The sequence below is a fragment of the Heptranchias perlo genome, chromosome 4 (genome assembly GCF_035084215.1).
Source record: "Heptranchias perlo isolate sHepPer1 chromosome 4, sHepPer1.hap1, whole genome shotgun sequence".
NCBI lineage: Eukaryota > Metazoa > Chordata > Chondrichthyes > Hexanchiformes > Hexanchidae > Heptranchias > Heptranchias perlo.
In genome coordinates, this window is record NC_090328.1 from 79,711,057 (window position 1) to 79,734,686 (window position 23,630).

Genomic DNA, 23,630 nt, shown 5'->3' on the forward strand with positions numbered 1-23,630 from the left:
CGATCAAAAATCCTCCTGACATCCATTGTCTAGCCGCACACACGAAGAATGGCCATGTGAATGAGGATTTGGAGAGCTAATGATTATATTCTTCTCTGTCATCCATTTTGTCCTTTTGTATGAGGTGATCTTCTAGTTTCAATTGAATCAACAATGAATCTGATATTATTGACTTTAGGTAAACAGAACCAATGAGCCTGAACAGTTTTGTTGTCATGATGTTCACAATAACAAAGGAATTATTTCCCTTTTTAAAAAATTGTTACAATATTATTTAGTGATACATGTTCCCTTTACAACAGTTACTCCCTCTGATCTGACCTGGGAAGTAATACCACAAAGTGGATACATACCATCATCCAGAGAAGGGCACTCCATGTGGTAAGGCAGGACATAGAATCATTGGAGTGAGTAACCGCCAGACACTAGGGTTGATATCTGATTATACTGATTGTGTTTGTTACCTTCAGAACATAACTGGCTGGAAATAGTAACAGTGAATGAGGCTCCCCATCAGCAATTTTGCATTTTTTAATCTGGTGGTAGCAGTGGAAAAAAAACTTCCCTTTGTTCTAGGTGGGAGTCTGTTGGCCTAAAGTGGGATGGGTTGTTCTCACTTCCCAAATGGCATTTGATTTTTTTTCCCTCTGTTTTTGTGGTGTCACTTACCAGTGATGTGGACAGGCCCAGTTAGAGGCTGGTTTGTTTCCATCCCTCAGTGGAGCAAGAGTCAAGCTATGTGTTGTGACAGCAATTGGAGAGATCAAAGCAAAAAAAAAAGCCAGGATTTCCTTCCAACAACACTCCACTGACGGCGGCAAAGAGAAATAGACACAGAGATGCATGTAAAGGCCTATTGACTCTGGCATTAACACGTTTACATTTGCTGGCTACCAGCTGGTAGTGAAATTGAAAAATTGATTTATTCTATTCTACTGTTGCCACTGATGAAAACCGAGCCACCATGGTGGAAATCCAGAATAGGCAGCTACCTTGCCTGGAGCCAAAACCTGAGACATGGTTGGCCTTTGAAATGACCGTTGAGTAACATGTAGTTCGGGGGCTCGTTTCACCCGAGATGTGAAAACTGTGCCTCTGCGGGTCATGATTTTTAGAATTCGTAATTCTGGATATGTTGTACAGGATATGTTGTTTGAATAATTTATTGTTCCTTTTTGTAGCAAGAATTGTTTCTTTAGTTAATTAGGTAATCATGTCACTTTCAACTCCCATTGAAAACAATGGGGTCATGGGTGTGAGTGAATGAGCCAGTGTCTATGTGAAAGTTATGTGTCCTCAGGCAAGATATCCTTTTATAGTTCCCTCTCCATACTCTTATTGTAGCCAACAGAAATTTATCATGCAATGTATTATAATTCATGTTAGAATTTAAATTGAGTATTCCTCCAGTTCTATTTTTAAACCTAATGTAAAAATTATTTTCCTAACTAATGTATATATCAACTAAAACTAAAGTGTACATCTTGGCTTGAAGCATACTGTTGACATCTTAGCAATGAATTACATTGGTATCACATTTCCCTTCCCTTTCTTTCCCATTCCCCATACTACACATAAAATAATATTAAGACCTTTTCATATACTCAGCTTATTCTAGTCACTTGACTTGGATTTGAACTTGTCACTTTTCTTGCATTACCTACTTATCTTCCAGCTTTTCTTGTACAATGGGTTCTGTAAAATTAAATACAATAGCAAAAAGATTAAGCTTGTGCACAGTGTAAAAAAAATCTTTGTTTTTAAGTGTTGTGAAAGGAAAGATCTATTTGTTTGGAGGCCATTCCCATCACCTTGTAGAGGAATGTTTACCTGGAATGTATCGCTTTGATATAGGTGAGTTTGTGCCAGATTTATTTCTATCTTTTTACCATTTAAAATATAAACTTCATCTTGCTAGCTTCTTTTTGTAATTTGGATAAATTACTATTTCTTTTTTGAAACGAATGTTTGTTCCAAAGTTGCTATCAGCAAAACACTTCAGATTTAATGTTTTTTCTCACAGAATGAATTCAGTCTACTAAAGGAATCAATAGCACATGGGCTGGACTTTCCTCCACGATCCCACCCATAAACGAGCGGGATTGCAGTGGAAAACAGAGCAAAATTGGGCAGCATGGCCTACTGCTGCCTCCCCGCTTCAAGCTCCATTTCCCTCCCCTCACCCCCACCAGGACTGTGATAAATTGGATAGTCAGGTGGTGAAGGATATAATACTAGAGCCTGGTCTTCAGTTGCTTCCAAGCCTTTATTCACAGAGATCCCCATTACACACCCAGCACTCCCTAGATAAGCTCCCTCCTATAAATGGATACAAGAGAGTCCCCAATTGATATGCACCACCTGAATACAATTAACACTAATCGATATAAATCACATGGATACAATTAACAGGACTGCTGGCAGCTGCTCGTTCCCTACCCACCACATGCATTTCTCTCCCATCCTCTTATCACCACTTCCCAAAACCATCTGGTAAAAGGTGACAGTAGGGTTAGGGTAGTGGCAGTAATGACCCCAAATTTTGTAGGGGCCTCTTCTCCCTCCATTTCTGCCCAATCTCCCACTTGCTGAAGGCCTCAGTCTCTGCCTAGACCTTTAGTAAAAATTTGGTTAACATCTTCGGGGCTCTTCTGCCACTGCCTCTTTGGTCCCTCTTGCACTATGACCAGGATTTCCCTCATTGGTAGCAGTGGGCTCCTTTCTGACAATGGGAATCACTCTGGGAACTCTCCCTGCATGCCAAATTAACTCTGACTCAGGAAAATGGACCAGGGCTGCAACAGCCCTGGAGGGGCAGGTAGAAGTTGCACATTTTGTTTAACTATTCTGTAACTCCTGAGGTACCTCCTTCAATTCTACTGACCCTCCTCATCTGATATTGTTTGCAAAATCTGACCAATGTACATTAAGTTTCTGAATCCAAGTCAGTGATGTCAATTAGAAAGAGCACAAGTTCCGATACTGAGCCCTGAGTACTTTTCCCCCAACCTGGCCATCACCCCTTTATCCAGTACCCATTGTTTTTTATTGTTCTGCCAATTCTTATCCATTTCCGAGCTTTACCCTGAATCCCCACAGCTTTGAGCATAATTAGTAACCTTTTGTGTGGAACTTTATCAAATTCCTTTTGGAAGCTTAATCACACAATATTGTAGGATTTACTCCCGTCAACTTGGGTTGTCGCTTCCTCAAATTAATCAAGGAGTTTGGTCAAGCAGGATCTTCTCCGTCTAAAATTATGTTTACTGCTGTTTACTAGGCTGTTGTACAAATAATCCTCAATTTACTCCTGATAATAGATTCCATTATTTTCCATGGAATTAAAGTAAGACTAATAGATCTGCAATTGCCTATATCTGTTTTGTCACCCTTTTGAATATAGGCACCACATTGCCCTATTTCCAATCTACTGGTATTTCCCCAGTGTCCACTGCCTCCCTCATAATGATTGACAATGCCTCACAAATCTCCACATTAGTCTCCCTCAACCCTCTGGGATAAATACAGTCTAACCCTGGGGATTTTAAAATTTGTTTTAAGCCCTTTCGGATTGTCTAGGGCTTCTGTCTCCTTTATAAAAATTTACTAGGATGCTACCGGGACTTGATGGTTTGACTTATAGGGAGAGGTTAGATAGACTGGGACTTTTTTCCCTGGAGAGTAGGAGGTTTAGGGGTGATCTTATAGAAGTCTATAAAATAATGAGGGGCATAGATAAGGTAGATAGTCAAAATCTTTTCCCAAAGGTAGGGGAGTCTATAACGAGGGGGCATAGATTTAAGGTAAGAGGGGAGAGATACAAAAGGGTCCAGAGGGGCAATTTTTTCACTCAAAGGGTGGTGAGTGTCTGGAACGAGCTGCCAGAGGCAGTAGTAGAGGCGGGTACAATTTTGTCTTTTAAAAAGCATTTGGACAGTTACATGGGTAAGATGGGTATAGAGGGATATGGGCCAAGTGCAGGCAATTGGGAGTAGCTTAGTGGTATAAACTGGGCGACATGGACATGTTGGGCCGAAGGGCCTGTTTCCATGTTGTAACTTCTATGATTCTATAACTATAGCATCTTAGTGTCATTACAAGGTTTTTGTAAGTGTGTACAGTACATGTACATTATGTTTCAGGATCACAACTTGCTACTTTTTCTGTTTCATTAAACTGTAAGAAATACTCAGAGGCAGCTCCAGGCTCCAAGGAACTGTTTTACTGTGATGATATCTTGCCATATATTCTGGTACAGGTGGGATTAGGCAAAATTATCTGTGGAGGACAGCGGACCAGTAGAGATGTGAGAATGAATATTTTTGAATTTTGCTTAGTTGCCTTTGGGAATTAGGGTAATTATAAGAGGCTTTCCCTTGGGAGATTGGATGGGTGGAGTCGAGTCCATGGCAGGGTAATGAATAACTTTTTCGTATTCCACCTTTTCTTTTGCTCTAATTTGAGATCATCACTGTCAGGAGTCAGCTAATTGAGTGTCACTATCTAATGAGATTTTTTGGGAAATTACTCTTAGATTTTATATTATCTTGTTTTCCCCATTTTCTCACTTTTGTATACCTTTCTGAACTAAGCACCTCCATGTCAAGAGTGACGTTTGTATACAGATTTTAAGAAAAAGGGATGCTGCTTTTGATAGCCATCATGAGTGGGAACCCTGAGTGATTTAGTTTTCTTCTTAGTGCAGGAATGCTGATGGTAATTGTAGCATCCTACCCCAGGTGGCATTGGCTAACTCTGTAGAGACCAGCGATTGAACCTGATTAGTTTGTATGCCTCAGTGCAACACTATTACGTGCATTTACCAACTGAATAAATGCAAATCTCTCTCCTGCATTCATTCCTGGAATCCCTAATGGCTGCAAGGGAATTCAGTTGATTCCCCCTCCCCCTCCCCCTTAACTATTGAGGGGTGCTGTTGCCAAACTATTACCAATGCTACTCTGGCCCACTATCAAACGTAGGCAAAAGTAGCTTGGTGAAGGTTCCATTTGCATTTTAATCCCAGTTTCCCCATGCTTAACATGAGGAGCTCAGCAGAGTGAGGGATAAAGCCAGTTTCTTATCACTCTAAGCCACCATGCATTGAAGCCAGTTACTGACAGGTTTGATGAAACAAATAAAGGAGCAAGTTCAATGTCAGGTACAGTAACAATATATACTAAGTAATGTGTTGTCATTAATTTGGAAAGAAGTCATTCAACAATTTAATACATATGAGACCCAATAGTATAGAGATGATGAAGATGCTCCCTTCACAGAGTTATGATAATCAATCTGAAACCCCACACTGGCTGATATTAATAGAAAATAGTAGTGAAAGAAAAATCTAGGCAGATTAATTTTGTCCAAAGTACTATCCCAGAGTCTTTAGGAAAATAGTGGGATAAAATATATTACCAGTAATTCATTTTTCTTAATTTTGCTGCCCTTATCATTTCAGAGTTCCAATAATGCCAATGACCAAGAGGGGCTTCCTACATCTTAGAGCAGCTGTACTCACTTTAATGAGGGTTGCAACTGTGAGTCTTGGCTCTAATCCCCAACTAACCTTGGAAAACATCTTATTATTTTCCAAGAGACATTATGGTAGTACTTTGAACTGAGAGGATTTCATCTGGACTTGTCTTATTTCAGAAATTTAAAGAAGAAGGCATTACAGAGTTCCAACGTTGTTTTTTTCTTGAATTGTTCAGAGTCTTTAACATGGGAGAAGCTGCAAATAAATGGCATCGCACCAAGTACTTTGAACCACAGCGCAGCACTCGTTGGAGACAACGTTTTTGTCTTTGGTGGAATCCAGAATGGGGCAGTTTCTGATGACCTTTTCATGTTTAATACCGGTTGGTACAGCACTTCAGCATGCATTCCCATTAATGAAGACACTGAAGAGAATAGGGGGGAATTTTGATTTTGGGCAATAGAGCAAAACCTGCGATATTGGATCAGCCACCCGTTATACATCTCCCAATTTTCATTTCCATTGACTTCAAAATCAAAATTACCCCCATTGACTCTTTGCTAGGTTTCACTTCCATGGGAACTCTCTGGCACTTCACCCAAGTGATCACTACCTATACGTTAGCCTGGCCGTCAGTGTTGGGAAGCTATTCAAGCGCAGTGGTCATCTTAGCCATTCCCACCTAATGCTAACACACACGTTAAGCAGGCGTAGAAACATTTGCCAATTTAAAAAAAAATTGCTCCATAAACCAGGGATGAAGAAGCCACTACTACAGTATGGCTCAGATCAGCTAACTCAACACAAACTGGGCATTATACCCTGACCTTCCTGCTTTGTATGGCCTATATAATCAATTGATAAACTTGCTGAGCTATTAAGAAGGTTGCTAGTGGGGAGATTTTAAATTTTTTCAAATTTAATTCTTTCAAATATAACCGGACTGAGTTAAAACATCTCTTAGGGTAAATTCATGTGCTTGAAGGGTTGGAGAATTGGTGCTGCAGCATTGCAATCCAATCTCCAACCTATGCTGTCTTTGAGCATGGCTCCTCGCCAGGAGTGTGGAATCAGTGAATTTACCCAATAGCATTACACCCAAATATAAGGACACATCATAGAACTAAGAGTTTATTTGAGTTGGTTTTAGTATGACCTGATTGAATGGTAAGTCTAGAAATTACTGTATGTAATACTGGCATATGAACACATAATGTGTTTGTATGACATCACTATTTCTGCTGGTTTAACAGAGACATTAATCTGTTTAAAATAAGCAGGTTAATGGCACCTTTAAATTTGCAAACAAAGTGAAATGATAGCAGTGCACTAAGTGCTTACGTGCTAAAATCGAAACTGCTTTACTGCTTTCTAATAAATAGATTTGGAAACACTCACTACTGTAGTTTTCTGGTCCTCTTCAGGAAAATATAAAGTCAAAACATTTTGGGGGTGATTTTAAACCCCAAGAACGGGTGGGTTGGGGGCGGGTGGGAGTTGAAAATAGTTGTTTTTTTGGGGTCGCAACTGCAAAATTTTCGGACTTTGTATTCCCAGTGCGAAGTCTGTACTTTTACTCGCCGACATTAAACCCGGAAATAAAGCCGGGTTGTGGTCGTGGTCGTGACCCAAAAAACAACTATTTTCCAACTCCCACCCGCCCCCAACCCACCGGTTCTTGGGGTTTAAAATCACCCCCTTTCTCTCCTTGCGTTTCCCCAAATACATTGGGAGTTGGGCAGAAGGCAGCAAAGTAGGAATCTGGTATGAAGCAACTGATTGGGACTCTGGCCATGGAGATGTAGAGCCATGCCTGTGGTCAAATGATCTGCTGACACTCACCGTCCAGGCTCACACAGGAAGAATGGGCACTTGGCTGCAATCCTGGAAGGTTGCTGACAACTACAGAACTTTACTCCAGCCCGAGTCAGCACTTTCAGGAATGGAGAGAATATTTGAGGAAATAAATTAGTTTCTTTCCATTCCTTGGATTTCTCCATAACATGAACAATTCCCCATCTAACAGAGTGCGTTGGCAATCTGCTGTAGGAGTCTGCCAGTGCTGCCTTTGAGCTACATGCTTGAAGTTTTAAGTGAGCAGCTTATGATCTTTAAAAACTGCTTCCCAACTCCCTGACGTGCTCAGCCTCCAAGTAAGTCTTCTGTTTAATGGAACAGCTAAGACTGAAAACTCATTGAGGAGAATAATGACTTTTTCTTATCTCTCCTGCCACCGTGCTGCCTGTCATTTATTTTCGCCCCAATTTTTTCCTCTTTTCTCTTCCACCTCTACTGAAGACATGGATTCATATTAGGTTACAGACCCTTGCATGTTGGCAGCCCTTTGTTACCTTGTCTAACTGACGTTCTTTGTGTGATCTCAAGCAGCAAGGGCTGGATTTTTGTCTTTATTGTCACCCATCATGGGGTGGACAGCAGTGCGAATTGTGGCATGGAGTCATCCCATCAGCTCCCAGACCTCTGCTGCCAGTTCCAGAGTTTTCCATCAGAAGTGATGATAGATGTTGAATATGCCTGGTTATATTTGGATAGATGTATGCAAATTGTAGGTTAATGACAGGAAAATATCATCTGATGTATTTCCTGCCATTAAAATCTTGGCAACGCTGAGCGTCAGGAACACCATCATGTTCCTGGTGCCTACATAAGAACATAGAAATGTATAGGACTGGAAAAGACCATTGTGGTTCATCTGGTCAATCCCAATGTCAAGGGAATATCACATTGCAAACATTTCCCGTAATCACATTTTTTCCAGGTATTTATCCAACTCTCTCTTGAATTTGCTGATATAATTATTCCTCTGAAGTCCATTGTAGACATGCACCTCCCTCTGCATAAAGTAGTTAAATCTAAATTGTCTTTTCACCCTCCCTCTTCTAAGTTTGAGGCTATGCCCTCTACAGAATCTGTGACTTTGTTAAACATATTGATGTTTATCTTGACCTTAACCTTTAGGATCCTGAATACTTTGAGATCACCCATAAACCTTCTCTTCTCCAGTGTAAACATTCCTGCAGCCTCTCTAATAACTCAGGTGCCTAATTCCAGCTTTCAATGTATTTGCCCTTTGCTGCACCGTATCCGGTGCCTGGATGCCTTTCTCATAATACAGTGACCTGAATTGAACACAGAACTCCAGGAGAGGCCAGACCAGTACTCTGTACTGGCTCAGAATCTTACTGAGACTTGTGCTGTACAGCCGAACCTGTTTGCTCTCTTAACTACTGCTGCACAACATGGCTTCGGCAATCTGTCCACCACTAACTCCAGATCCCTCTCCTGTATCGTGTCCTCTAGAATCATTCCATTTACCTTAAAATTGCCACTATTTATAATTCTTTCCCAATCTCATGACTTTGCATTAATGAGAACTTCCGCTCTTCAGGCCAGCTCCCCAATCTAGGAGGGGAGGGGGCATACCAAGATGAAAGGGCTATCTTGCCTAGTGCCCACCACTTGGTAATTCGGGATCTTTGAAACAAATTGATATGTAAAATTCTCCTCAGTTGGCACCACCTGCCATGCAATGTTGCACGGAAGCCACAGCTATTTTTCTCATTTGTGAACTCTTGAAAGAGAATACTAACACTGGGATCCCACCATGAATAATATAATGACTCTGATTCTGGAAAGTACACCAAGATCAGAGCAGGGGCACTCCAGCAAGTGCGAGTCCCACCTCGATGCACTTCTGGCAGAGACCCTATCTAGGCCAAACTGTCGGGAAACTACTCAACCAATAGATAGGACGAGGGAATCACAGCCTAGCATAATCCTGTAATCATACAATATTCATTCAAGCACACTTTCTAGCAAAATAACTGGAAAGCGATTAGGAGTGGGTGATTTTTATCCCCCCTCTTTATTGCAGAGACCAATTTTTTTGTATTTCCACTGCTTCTTCTCTGAGATTTTCTAACATTACATAAACCAGACATAACCTGGGATCTCCTTGGTCCATATTTCCTGGTCTTTATGGCTCAGTATCAGATCAGGTGATACATTTACCCATTAACTCATTGAGGTAACTGCTGTCTGTGTTTTATGCATATGTAAGTGATTGGAACTGATGTGGTAGATTTAAAATAAATAATCTAAAGTTTAGAAGAATTTTAAACACTCTCAGTTCATATGCCTGTCTGTTTCAGGTTAAAGCTGTTGCTTTCTAATTTGTTGGCTTAAATGACCTGTTGCATGTTTTATATTATTTAGTATCTCTGACTTGGACCCCAGTCAAAACTATTGGCCTGACTCCAGCTCCTAGGTAAGTTGTGGTTTAAGATGTGGCACCTGTGGGCAGAAATGTGATCAAGAGCCGACATAAAGAGATGTAAATTATGGGACTAGCAGATATTACAAAGAGAAACTTGTTAAACATCACTGTGTTTGATGACCATTCTGTTCAAGATTTTTGTACATAAACACCTCTCCTCCTTAAAACCTACCTCTTTGACCAAGCATTTGGTCACTTGTCCTTTGGCTCTGTGTCTATTTATACTCCTGTGAAGCACCTGGCGAGGTTTTACTTCGTTAAAGGTGCTATATAAATGCACGTTGTTGTCGTTGATACAACCATGCAGTACTGAGGAGCGTTGCATTGTTGGAGGTGCTTTCCTTTGGAAGAGATGTTAAGCAGAGGTCCCATTTACCCTTTCAGATGTTTCAGGTAGATGTTAAAGATCCCCGGGCACCATTAAAAGAGCAGGGAGTTGACCTGATGACCAGCATTCTGTTCTCAATCAATACTACCAAAAAAAAATGATTAACTGGTCATTCATTTCAATAGTTTGTGGGATGCTGCTGGTGTAGAATGGCTGCCATGTTTGCCTACACATCAATTGTCTTTGCACTCCAAAAGTAATTTATTATGTGAAGCATTTTAAGCAATCTCAATGGTGCACCAAGGTGCTATGTAAACACATGGGGGTTAAATTGGTTAACGCCCGAAAATGGGCGCTGGGATTGTGGCGCGCGATTAACCTGCGCCTGGTCGTTGCGATGCAGGCAGCACATAACATTCGTGCTGCCTGGTGATTTCAATGATTGCTGCATGCAGCCAGCGCTACCTGCACTTTTGATTGGCTGCACGCACCAGCAAGGGGCCTCTATCAGGAGTGGCTAGCACCGCTTAAAGGCAGCCTGCACCTCTTAAAGGGGAGGTGCACGGTAGCTGCAGGAAGTGGTGGAAGTCAATAGTGAAGCGAATCTGTGCTGCAATAAAGTGAAGCACGGTGATGAGGGTAACTCTGGAATTTTTAATGAGCAACAACTTAGCTGCACAAAGTTTGTAGGACTCTTATATTTTCAAAATATAAGTTTGAGGGGGTCCACAAGGTAGGTACATGTGTCTGGACACTGGGGTTGAGGTTGCAAGTTGGTGAATTTTAGTGTTAGGAGGAGGGTGGTGGAGGCCAAACTTTGTCCAAAGTGACAGAGTGGCCTCCTGCAATGAGTGAGGGTCTCTCCCCCCCGCCCCCCCCCCACCTGTCAAATGGACCTTTGCAGCTGCCACAGGCTGGTGGCTGCAACACGTCCATTTCAACTGGGAGTGTTTCCCCCAGTACGGGAAACACTCTCAGTTCAGATGAAAATCCCACCCCTCCTAAAATATCCTACAAATAAAGTCTGCCAATGACCTGAAGTATCGAAATAATTGCCTTAAGTGGGATCCCGCCGGCTTTAATTGCCGGCGGGAGTCCCGCATGCGGGGGCTGCACGCGTATCTAAGTGCGTCACTGGGGAACCCTGAAGTGGACGGATTGAAGCCGGGCTCCGGACCCGCCCCGGGAATCCCCAATTTTCGGAGCCCCCTCGCCACAAACGCACCCACTCGGACGTCCGAAAATTGAGCCCAAATAGTCCGCAAAGGGATATAGACAGATTAAGTGAGTGGGCAAGAAGGTGGCAGATAGAGTGTAATGTGGGGAAATGTGAGGTTATTCACTTTGGTAGGAAGAATAGAGAAACGGAATATTTCTTAAATGGTGAGAAACTATTAAATGTTGGTGTTCAGAGAGACTTGGGTGTCCTCGTACAAGAAACACAAAAAGTTAGTATGCAGGCAATTAGGAAAGCAAATGGCATGTTGGCCTTTATTGCAAGGGGGTTGGAGTACAAGAGTAAGGAAGTCTTACTACAATTGTACAGGGCTTTTGTGAGACCTCACCTGGAGTACTGTGTACAGTTTTGGTCTCTTTATCTAAGGAAGGATATGCTTGCCTTGGAGGCGGTGCAATTAAGGTTCACTAGATTAATTCCTGGGATGAGAGGGTTGTTCTATGAAGAGAGGTTGAGTAGAATGGGCCTATACTCTCTGGAATTTAGAAGAATGAGAGGTGATCTCATTGAAACATATTAGATTATGAGGGGGCTTGACAGGGTAGGTGCTGAGAGATTGTTTCCCCTGGCTAGAGAGTCTAGAACTAGGGGGCATAGTCGCAGGATGAGGGGTCGGCTATTCAAGACTGAGATGAGGAGAAACTTCTTCACGCAGAGGATTATGAATCTTTGGAATTCTCTATCCCAGAGGGCTGTGGATACTGAGTCATTGAATATATTCAAGGCAGAGATGGATAGATTTTTGGACACTAGGCAAATCAAGGTATATATGTGAGGCGGGAGATTGGGAGGTGGGAGGTCGGAGATTGGGAGGTGGGAGGGGCGGAGATTGTGAGGGGGGGTCGGAGATTGTGAGGGGGTGATTGTGAGGGGTGGGTCAGAAATCGTGTGGAGGGCATCGGAGATCGTGAAGGGGTGTCAGCCGATCGTGTGTGTGGGATCGTGGTAGGTAGGCTTGTTGGGCCTGGAGGAAACACTCCTGCTCCTCCTGGTTCACAAGCAGTGCAATAAAAGCACTTACGTGCTGAACCGTACCTTCTCGCCTCTTCTTACGTGGCATGAAGCAGAAAGCCCGGGAATCCCAGCCCCCAGGAATTAAAAATAAAAAATCTGTCAAAATGGAGCCCCGCAGCCTACTTAGAGCTTTCACTGAGTGACCCTCCTCCTGAGAGCTGATTGGTCGGCTGTCCCTCGACCCGCCTCTGTTAAAACTGGAAGTGGGCGGGTTGGGGTCGGGTTTTACTTTTTTACGATTTTTATCTTCCCACCCACCCCCAAATATCCAATCCCCCATGACTGAGCCCCTGATGACCCCACCAAATGACCGCTAACTCCTATGACTCTCCCCAATGACCGACCCCCCCCCCCCCCGATGACCCCCGACCCCCCTGATAACCAACCGCCTCCCCTCCTCCCCATCCAACACTTACCTGCTGGCATCCGCTCCCTGGCTGTTCTCCAATCCGACTGACAGCCAGCCTGTCAATCTGGCTGGCTTGTTGGGCGGGAAACCTACAAAAAAAAATAAAAGATATCCTTACGTCAAAATCGCAAGGACGTCCAGGAAACTTGTACTTCCAGGTTTCCTGTCAGGAATTTCCCCCGCCCCCCAACCTCTTCCTGGCTCCCCATTAAAATTTACCCCGTTAACTCTCTCATTCTCTCTCCACAGATGCTGCCTTACCTGCTGAGTGTTTCTAGCATTTTCTGTTTTTATTTTTTGTTTAACATTATACCCTGCTCAATGATGGGATTGGTGTCAGTGCAAAATGTGTCTTTCAGTAGCAGAGTAAAATCCTTTTTGCTGAGTTTTTATATTTTCTTGTATGTCAAGGTGAGGGATGATCTTGGATGATCTTTTGCTGGTATTAATGATGCAGAGATTTGTGTGGCTGGATTGGGTCTCTGTTCGTTAATTGGGTGAGGCACCAGAGGTTCTGTACTGATTTCGAAAGCCATGTTGCTGGGAGGGAAGCCTGGTGTGGACTTTTAAATATATATATTTTAGAAAGAAAATATAAATTCTATCTCTTTTCTTTCATAATATATATTTTGTTGCAACATTAAGAAATACTTTCATTTTATGCATACAAGTTAGAAATTGGTCCAAGTATGTTTTCCCATCCAGAAACAAATATAAAAAATGTTTAATCGATTTTAATCAGAACCTGACTCCTTCTCAAATATTATCGGTCAAGTGCTACAATCAAAATAACTTAATGCATTGCAGAGCTCCACAATGAGTAGAACTCCAACTTATGGTCAAAGCTTTTGTGTAAGTATAGTAAATCAGTCAAATTTAAAATTCTATAATTTGAAGACATTTTATCACAAAAGCACCTTTTAATGTTTACAGAACAGCACAAAATAAAGGCCAGCATGTACTAAATTGAATTATATGATTTTATCATAAATTTGATTAAGTAATGTTTTGCAAAACATATAATATTGTATATAATCAGTGATAAACTATATGTAGTTAATATTTTTACTGAGCAAACAAAATAATTTGTGCCTTTTTGTGTATTGTTTCATCACTTGTTTCCATGACGCCCTAATAGATTGCTCACTGGAGTCACTATTTCATCTGAAAATTAATCGCATTGCCATCTGTCACCTTCAGTGTCAAAGTCTTATTAATCACAGAGTGCAGCAGATGATATTTCACCTGGGCTCATGAATCCTTTAACTGGTGAGCACCTGACACTGTGCTTATTGTTTACTAAAATTAATGGCGATATCACAAAATAATTATGGATGAGAAAGGCCATTCACCCCATCTTAATTCAACCATCTAAAGAGATCCTAACGTTCACCCCATTGTAGCATCCAATTGTTTCTTAAATCAATCCAGGATTTCTGCCTCTATGGTTCTATCTGGAAGTTTATTCCACACTTTGATCACTTTTTGGGTAGAAATTGGTATGCTACATACCCCAGAAGCAAGAATGCAGCAAACTATTGGGATTTACATATTCATCCATTGTGGATTTGATGATTGCAAATATTTGGGAGTCCAGACATAGGATAATCCTTTTCACTGTCATGGAAAGAATCTTCCACAGAAATAGGTGGTAGATTGCTTTGGGTTATCTGATGAAGTAGCACCACTGCCTCTTATAGACACTGCTAAGTCCTACAAGGATGTTTCAGTGCTTTTTGTTTTATACTGGATTGTCCTAGCAATACACCCTAATACTCTGTATTTGCTTTTGCTGTTGCCTTGCTGCACTGATCTTAAACCTTTAGTGACCTGTGTACTATTACACCTAAGTTTCTTTATCACTCAAAATACTTTAGTTCAGAACCCTCCATGGTGTTCACATGCTTCGCATTAGTCCTACCGATATTCATAACCCTTCATTTATTTACTTTAAATGACATCTGCCAGATGTGGGCCCATTCCCCCATCCCATCTAGATCTGATTGTAGTCATTTTTTCTCATCCAAGGTTCTAACATTTGCAAAAAAATGGTATCATCTGTGATCTTCTGGACAGTTCCTCCAATGCCTTCATGCAGGTCATTAATAAAGATTGTGAAGAGCAACTGGCCTAGCACCCCCCTGCAGGACTCCACTAGTCACCAGTCTCCACACACAACCACTACCATTAATAACAACCCTCTGCCTAGAGAATGCAACTAATTCCTGATCAAATCCAAGATCTGCCTGCCAATCCCACAGGACTCTATCTTAGAAAGTAGCCAATTGTGTGGCGCCTTATCAAAAGCTTTCTCACAATCTGAGAATATAATGTCAACCGGGCTAACTTCATCCACCAACCTAGTAACTTCCTCTCAAAATTCAACCAGGCTGGTAAAACATGACCTTCTTTTCCAGATGCCATGTTGACAATCTCCAGTAGCTCGTTCTCTGTTCAGGTGGTCATACAATGTATCTCTAATGATCCCTTCTAATTTATAATCAAAGCCAAGCTAATGGGCCTATAATTTACCGGTTCTGACTTGTTGCCCTTTTTGAATATGGAAACAACATGACCCACCCTCCAGTCCAGGACCAATCCCGAAATCTATTGAGCTATTAATTATGTAAGCAAAGAGACTCACTGATCACAACTCCAATCTCTTTGAGCACCCTTAGGTAAATGCTGTCAGCACCAGCAGCCCAATCTGTTTTGACACCCCTTATTCCTACCAGGATTATATTTGCATTCACTTTGACATTTACAACTATAGAGTTACCTGTACATTGCATTAATGGTAACTGAAAATAGTCCACTGGACTGAAGATTGATGCAAAGTAGTCATTTAAAAGAAAGAAAATCTTGCATTTATATGGTGCCTTTCACTTCCTTGGGACGTCCCAAAGCGCTTCACAGCCAATTAAGTACTTTTTGAATTGTAATCACAGTTGTAATTAATGTAGGAAATGTGGCAGCCAATATGTGCACAACAAGGTCCCACAAACAGCAATGAGATAATGACCAGATCATCTGTTCTTAGTGATGTTGGTTGAGGGATAAATATTGGCCAGGGCACTGGGGATAGCTCCCCTGCTCTTCTTCGAAATAGTGCCGTGGGATCTTTTACGTCCACCTGAGAGGGCAGACGGGGCCTCAGTTTAAAAGACGGCACCTCCGACAGTGCAGCATTCCTCAGTACTGCACTGGGAGTATCAGCCTAGATTTTATGTTCAAGTCTCTGGGGTAAAACCTCTGCCATGTCGAGAGGTCACCTGAATCTGTCACGAAGAAACCTTCAATGTCCTAATGCAATCCTTAGTTATTCTCTGATTCCTAAGGCAGGAGAGGGGGGGTGGTGTAGCTGTACTAATTAGAGACAACATAATGGCAATAGAAAAAAGGGACATAAGTAATATAAAGATAGAAACAGAATCCATATGGATTGAGACAAAAGATAAGAAGGGATCGATCACTTTAATAGGTATATTCTACAGATCACCTAATAGTGGAAGGGGAGTGGAGGAAGAAATAGGTAGTCAAATTTATGAAATGAGTAAAAAAAATCAAATAATAATCATGGGAGATTTCAATTACTCCCAAATAAACTGGCAAGAAGAGGTGGGAAAGGGGAATGGAGTTTTTACAGTGTGTACTGGACTCCTTACATAGTATGTGAGACGCCCAACAAGAGAAGAATCACTGATGGATCTAGTAATGGGAAATGAAGCAGAGGGGGTAAGAGAAGTAAGCACAGGGGAACATCAAGGCAATAGCGATCATAACATAATAAGATTTAAAATACTGATTGAGAAAGACATAAGTAAGACAAAGACCAAAGTAGTAGATTGCAAAAAAGCTAATTTGAAGGGATACGAATGGAACAAGGGAAGGAAAACTGGAAAAAAAATTTGACAGACAGAAGAGATAGACAGCATTGGGAAATATTTAAAACGGTGATCAATAGAGTTCAGGAGATATATATTCCTCTTTATTGGCTAATTTGTTCCTTTTTTTTTAATGAAACACCATGGATGAATAATAAAGATATTCGTAAAATTGAAACTAAAGAAAAAGGCATACACTAAGTCCGTGAACAATAAAGGAGAGAATGACAAAAGGGAATACAAAGAGGTTAGGAAAGAAGTCAAAAAAACAATTAGGAAGGCAAAGAGGAACTACGAAATTAAATTATCAAAGAACATCAAAAAAAAAATAAAGTATTCTACAGACACATAAATAACAAAAGAAAAATCAGGATAGGGATAGGGCCACAAAGGGATGCACAAGGTAAACTCACAGGTAATGACAGCGAAATGGCAGAAATATTGAATAGTTACTTTGCCTCAGTATTTACCAGGGAGACTAATAGGTGGGCATGACATTTGAAGAAGAGATCAAAAAAGATATAAAGACATTTAAGATAGAAAGGGGGAGATAATTGATAAACTAATTAAACTTAGAGAGGATAAAACCCCTGGTTTGGATGGATTGCATCCGTGCATATTAAAATAAGTTAGGGAAGAGATAGCAGAGGCACAATTAAATATATATCAAAATTCATTAGAAAAGGGAATAGTGCCAGAGGACTGGCGGACAGCTAATTTTAAGCCTATATTTAAAAAGGGAGATAGAACCAGTCCAGGGAACTATAGACCAGTTAGCTTAATGTCGGTGGTAGGAAAGATAATGGAATCTTTACTCAAAGATGTAATGGAAAAAATCTAGAAAATGAAAATATAATAGTGGTCAACACAGGTTTCAGAAGGGAAGGTCATGCTTGACCAACCCTATTGAATTATTTGAAGAAGTAACAGAAAGAGTAGACAAAGGTAAGGCAGTAGATGTAATACATTTGGATTTTCAAAAGGCCTTTGACAAGGGAGCACATTGTAGACCCATGATTAAGGTCAGAGCATGTGCAGTCAGGGGACAGGTAGCAGAATGGATAGCAAGCTGGCTACAAAACAGAAAACAGAGAGTAGGCGTTAAGGGTAGCTACTCAGACTGGCAAAAGGTGGGAAGTGGTGTTCCCAGGGATCAGTGCTGGGACTACTGTTGTTCACAATTTATATTAACAATTTGGACTCTGGAATCGGAAGTACAATTTCAAAATTTGTAGATGACACCAAATTGGGGGGTGTAGTTAATACAAAGGAAGAATGCGGCAAAATTCAAGAAGACATTAATAAACTTGCAGAATGGGCGTGCAATTGGCAAATGAATTTCAATATAGATAAGTGTGAGGTGGTGCATTTTGGTTGGAAGAATAAGGAGCCAACATAATTGCTTGGAAATGTAGAGTCTAGATGGGGTAGAGGATTTCGGGGTATAGATACACAAATCACTAAAAGTAGCAATGTGGGTTAATAAGGCCATGGAAAAGGTAAACCAAGCACTGGGGTTCATTTCTAGAGTGATAGAATTGAAAAGCAAAGAAGTTATGTTAAACTTGTAATAGAACCTTGGTTAGACTACACTTGGAGTACTGTGCACAGTTCTGGTCTCCATATTATAAAAAGGATATAGAGGCATTGGAGAAGGTGCAAAAAAGATTCACAAGGATGATACTAGAACTGAGAAGAAAGGCTGAACAGGCTGGGGCTCTTTTCTCTAGAAAAGACAAGACTGAGGGGTGACCTGATGGATGTCTTTAAGGTAATGAAAGGGTTTGATAGGGTAGGCATGGAGAAAATCATAGACTTGTAGAAAGTTACGCCACAGAAGGAGGTCATTCGGCCCATCGTGTCCATGCCGGCTGAAAAAGAGCTATCCATCCTAATCCTACTTTCCAGCTCTTGGTCCGTAGCCTTGTAGGTTACGGCACTTCAAGTGCACATCCAAGTAGTTTTTAAATGCATTGAGGGTTTCTGCCTCCACCACCCTTTCAGGCAGTGGGTTCCAGACCCCCACCACCCTCTGGGTGAAAAAAGTTCTCCTCAGCTTCCCTCTAATCCTTCTACCAATTAATTTAAATCTATGCCCCCTGGTTATTTACCCCTCTGCTAAGGAAAATAGGTCCTTCCTATCCGCTCTATCTAGGCCCCTGATAATTTTATACACCTCAATTAAATCATCTCTCAGTCTCCTCTGTTCCAATCTTTCCTCATAGCTAAAACTCACCAGTCCTGGCAACATCCTTGTAAATCTCCTCTGTACCCTCTCTAGTGCAATTACATCTTTCCTGTAACGTGATGACCAGAACTGTACGCAGTACTCAAGCTGTGGCCTAACTAGTGTTTTATACAGTTCCAGCATAACCTCCCTGCTCTTATATTCTATGCCTCGGCTAATAAAGGAAAGTATCCAGTATGCCTGTCCTTATCTACCTGTCCTGCTACCCAGGGATCTGTGGACATGCATTCCAAGGTCCCTCTGTTCCTCTGCACCTCTCTGTATCCTCCCATTTATTGTGAATTCCCTTGCTTTGTTTGTCCTCCCCAAATGCATTACCTAACACTTCTCTGGATTGCATTCCATTTGCCAATGTTTCCACTTGTGGGGGCATCCAAAACTAGAGGTCATAAATTTAAGACAGTCACTAATAAATCCAGTAGGGAATTCAGGAGAAACTTCTTTACCCAAAGAGTGGTAAGAATGTGGAATGCCCTACCACAAGGAGTAGTTGAGGCAAATAGCATAGATGCATTTAAAGGGAAGCTAGATAAGCACTCGAGGAAGAAAGGAATAGAAGGATATGCTGATAGGGTTAGATGAAGTAGGGAGGGAGGAGACTCTTGTGGAGCATAAATGCCGGTCTGGACCAGTTGGGTTGAATGGCCTGTTTCTGTACTGTAGACTTGATGTAATATAGCTAAGAAAGATTGTACTATTGCTGTTGCAGTTATCCACAGTCATCTTCTCCAATTAAATAATATTTTGGTTGCTCTGATAGGAACTTTTATTGCTTTTAGCTGAGCTTGATATCTATCCCTGTTTTTCTGAGAGTTATTTTCTTTTAGTCCACAAAGCTATTTTTGTTTAAGATTGATTTGACCTTGCACATGACCGCTTTAGCTTTGTTTTTTCATGTGCCCTTCTTTTGACTTTAGGGACGAGCATGGCTTCCTTTTACATTTGGATGGTTTTAAAGTTATTCCATTTTTTTTCTGTGTTGATAATATTCCCACCTATTAGGGTTGCCCAAATGACCCAATTCAAGTCCTCTGCTATCTCTGCAAATCTAGCCGTCTTGCATTCTGCAACCAGCATAAAATTCTTGACAACTTTGGCTTGTCTGATCCAGTTGAATCTAATAATATTGTGGTCACTGTTCTTCTTACAATTTACAGACTTCTGAAACCCAGGCTTGGCAACACCCTTCCTGACATAGTTCATTTTCTCTCTGCAACCTTGATGGTTTCCTGCTCTGTGGGTTTATACCGGCATGTAGGTTTCTCAATGTTAAAAAAAGGAACAAAAACTGAGAAAATATTTTCCTTTCTAAATTGGGCTTTACACTGGAGGCACGTTCAAGCAATAGCTGTTGTCTTGAAGTACGAATGGTAGGATAAAACACGGCTGAAAAAACCTTGTTAAATTTATGGTGACATCAGGAGTTTTCCTTCAATTTTAAAAATCCAAAAATTCCACTGAAGATTTTCAAGTATAATAGTTTTATACTTTATTGAAGGCCTGATCGGCCAATGAACACTTTGGGCTGTCAGTGTATCACTGAATATCTTTGTTACAATTTTCTGACACCTTATTCAATACTGACAGTTAAATAACACCAAAACTCTTTGGGTTCGGTTTTCGGGTGAAGGAGTGGGTGCGTTGGGGGCGGGGGGGACTCCAAAAAACGCTGAAATCCCGAGCGGGTTGGGAGCCTGGCTCCAACCCGCCGACCCCTCCGGGTTCCCCAGTGACGCATCTGGGTCCGCGCGCACCTCCCGACTGAGGAAGTCCCACTGGTAATTAAAGCTGGCGGGATGATACTTTGCATAGTTTGTCAGTTAGTTGAAGTACTTGAACTACTTGATTGACTCGACGTTTTGGCAGCGGTGCGATTTTGAAGGATTCTCAGTGTGTTTCCCGTGCTTTGGGAAACACTCCTTGTTGCAACAGACGTGCTTCAGCCAGCAGCCAGTGGGAGATTCAAATGCTTATTTGACAGGTGGTGAGAAAACGTCATTTATTGCAGCATTTAGGGCACTCTGTCACTTCAGACAAAGTTTTGGCTGCAAGATCTTTGTGTTTTCACTCAAAATTCTGCCATGCAAACATATTTAACTATTTTGCGGACCCCCTCAAACTCGCACCGCAGGGTGGGGGCGCCATGGCTGCATTCACCGCTACATCTGAGGATGTGCAACATCACCAGCCTCACCAGGCATGGCGTCCACCTCCGCCACATAGAGCCCCACAACATAGTGCTGCACCACAGGCACCTGCACAACAGCACGGAGGGCAACAACAGAGAGAGCGACAGGGTCTACAGACAAGGCTCAGCTTCCTGGACCTCTCTGAGGAGCAGTGCATTTGGAGGCTCAGAGTCTGTTGCCGGGTAGTCGCAGACATCTGCAGCCTCCTTCATGCCGAGCTGCTCCCGGCTGGGCCGAGCAGCATCTCCTTACCTGCCGCTGTCAAAGTCACCACTGCCCTCAACTTCTTCGCCTCCAGATCATTCCAGGGTGCCACCGGGGACATCGCCGGGGTCTCTCAGTCGTCTGCACACAAGTGCATAACGCAGGTCACCGATGGCTTGTTTTGCAGGGCCTCGCTCTACGTCAACTTCCCTATGGATGACCTCAGCCAGATGGAGAGGGCAGTGGGATTCCACGCTGTTGTTGGCTTTCCACGGGTGCAGGGTGTAATCGATTGCACGCATATAGCAATACAAGCACCTCCACACGAGCCAGGAATGTTCATCAACAGGAAAGGGTATCACTCCATCAACACTCAGCTCATTTGTGACCACTGCAAGAGATTCCTTCACGTGTGTGGCAGATACCCTGGCAGCTGCCACGATTCCTTCATCCTCCGGGAATCCAATATTCCGCCTCTCTTCCACGCACCGAACACCCGTAAGGGCTGGCTCCTCAGGGACAAAGGATACCCCCTGCACGTGTGGCTCATGACACCTCTGAGAAACCCCATCATCGAGCAACAGCGTCGATATAACGACAGCCATATCGCTACCAGGTCTACAATTGAGCATGCTATAGGGCTGCTCAAGATGCGCTTCAGGTGCCTTGATCATGTGCACTACATCGCACAAAAGAGAGGGGTTCCGCTTGAGGAGGCCCCACCCACATCTGCCACCCACATTGAGGAGGAGGAGGAGCAACCCATGGGCAGAACAGCAGCTCACCTGGAATCACTGATATGTGAATGGTTCTCCTAACATCAGACAGTGTGAAGAGTCCAGTCCTCAAACCATCTGGATAGAGCAGCACCCACACCAGCGCCCCCTCCCCCACCCCTCCCTGCACCAAACAGTGGTGCAACTACACATACACCCACTGTAGAATGACCCAATGGGTGGCATCAAGTGTCGCCGTTCATGGTGAACCTCATGAAAGGGTCCTATTACAGAAGCCAGTCAAGAATGGCCAAGACATGGCAGTAGTGGTAACAATAATAATATTTAATGTGAGTTTAACAAAAAGCAAATATAAATAAAACACATGACCAACCGTCAAACACCCTTGTGCTTACCCTTCATGCTTACAAAACCTTCACCTTTCGCTTCCGGCTACTCCTACGTGGTGCTTCCCCTGTGGCTGCAGCAGAGGTAGTGGCAGGTTGCCCTTGTTTATGCCCTGACCGATTAGATGATTTGGGCCTATGCCCTCTGGGTTTTGGTGCCTGTGAGGGCCCCTCCAAAGACTGCTCCACCTGCACCTGTGCAGGGGCAGACTCGGTGACCTGGAGAGGAGGCAGCATTTCAGGTACTGGTTGAGAGGGGGGCAACGGGTGAGATGTGGGAGCGCTTTGAGTGGTGTCCCCACTTCCATGTCCCCTTTCGCCATCATCCCTCCCCAGGGCCAGGCCCACACCACTCCTACCACCCTGCTGGATGACAGTTTGGAGGACATGTGTGAAGCCTTCTAAGGCCAGTGCTAGTGTATCTGCCTGCCTGTTTAAGGCGGCAGAATGTTGTTCACCCTGAGTCTGAACGGCCGTTGTCAGGGCCTGAATGGACTAATTTGTGAGCCGTGTTTGGAGCTCAATGGAGGCTAGCCTTCCCTCCATCGCAGACATTCCTGCACTTACCCACGACACTATCTCAGAGATGCCCTCACGTCCCTGTGACAGTATCTCAGAGATTCCCTCCTGTACCTGTGCCACCATTCCACCAATGCAGGAGTTGGACTCCTCCATCCTCTGCGCGATTGTGGAGAGTGCATGTGGCACCTGTTCCAGCACCTTGCAAATGTGCTGCTGCCCCTCGATCATTCTCCTTTTAAAGGATGGCCCCCAGGGTTCAGCATCTGTGTCCAGCTGAGCAGAGCCTGGAGAGGAGTGCTCCCACCAACGTGGACTCTCCACAGCTGCCCCTGCCACCAGTGTCTGCTCATGCTCACATGTGTGTGGTAACTCACTGTGCGATCCCAATTAACTGTGGACTAGGACCCACCGAGGTGTGTGTATCTGCGCTGGTGGACGGCTCGCTTAGATGTGACGGTGCACTCTCAGAGGCCGGCAGGTCTTCTGAGGAATTGCCCTCTGCCGTCACAACAGTTGCTGAAGGCCCTGTAAGAGAACAGAAGGCAATAATAAGCATGATCACAGATGTGTCATGTTGCGATAAGCATACTGAGGTGCTGAAGATGGCAAGGCAGGTTAACATCAATTCATATTGTGTGTGCTGAATGTTAAAGTTCTGCTACCAGACGTTTGTTGGGTGCCAGTCTCGGCGTCCCC

The 23,630-nt window shown here is 42.9% G+C and overlaps 1 protein-coding gene across 1 annotated transcript in view; it reads left to right on the top strand.

Moving 5' to 3' along the window:
• zmp:0000001301 (rab9 effector protein with kelch motifs) overlaps positions 1-23,630 on the top strand; it is a 126,156-nt gene that overhangs the window by 23,080 nt on the left and 79,446 nt on the right. The window contains exons 5-8 of the mRNA XM_067982322.1: positions 303-381; positions 1,766-1,854; positions 5,715-5,861; positions 9,716-9,767. Of these exons, the coding sequence (XP_067838423.1) occupies positions 303-381; positions 1,766-1,854; positions 5,715-5,861; positions 9,716-9,767 (367 nt within the window). The remainder of the gene's footprint in view (positions 1-302; positions 382-1,765; positions 1,855-5,714; positions 5,862-9,715; positions 9,768-23,630) is intronic.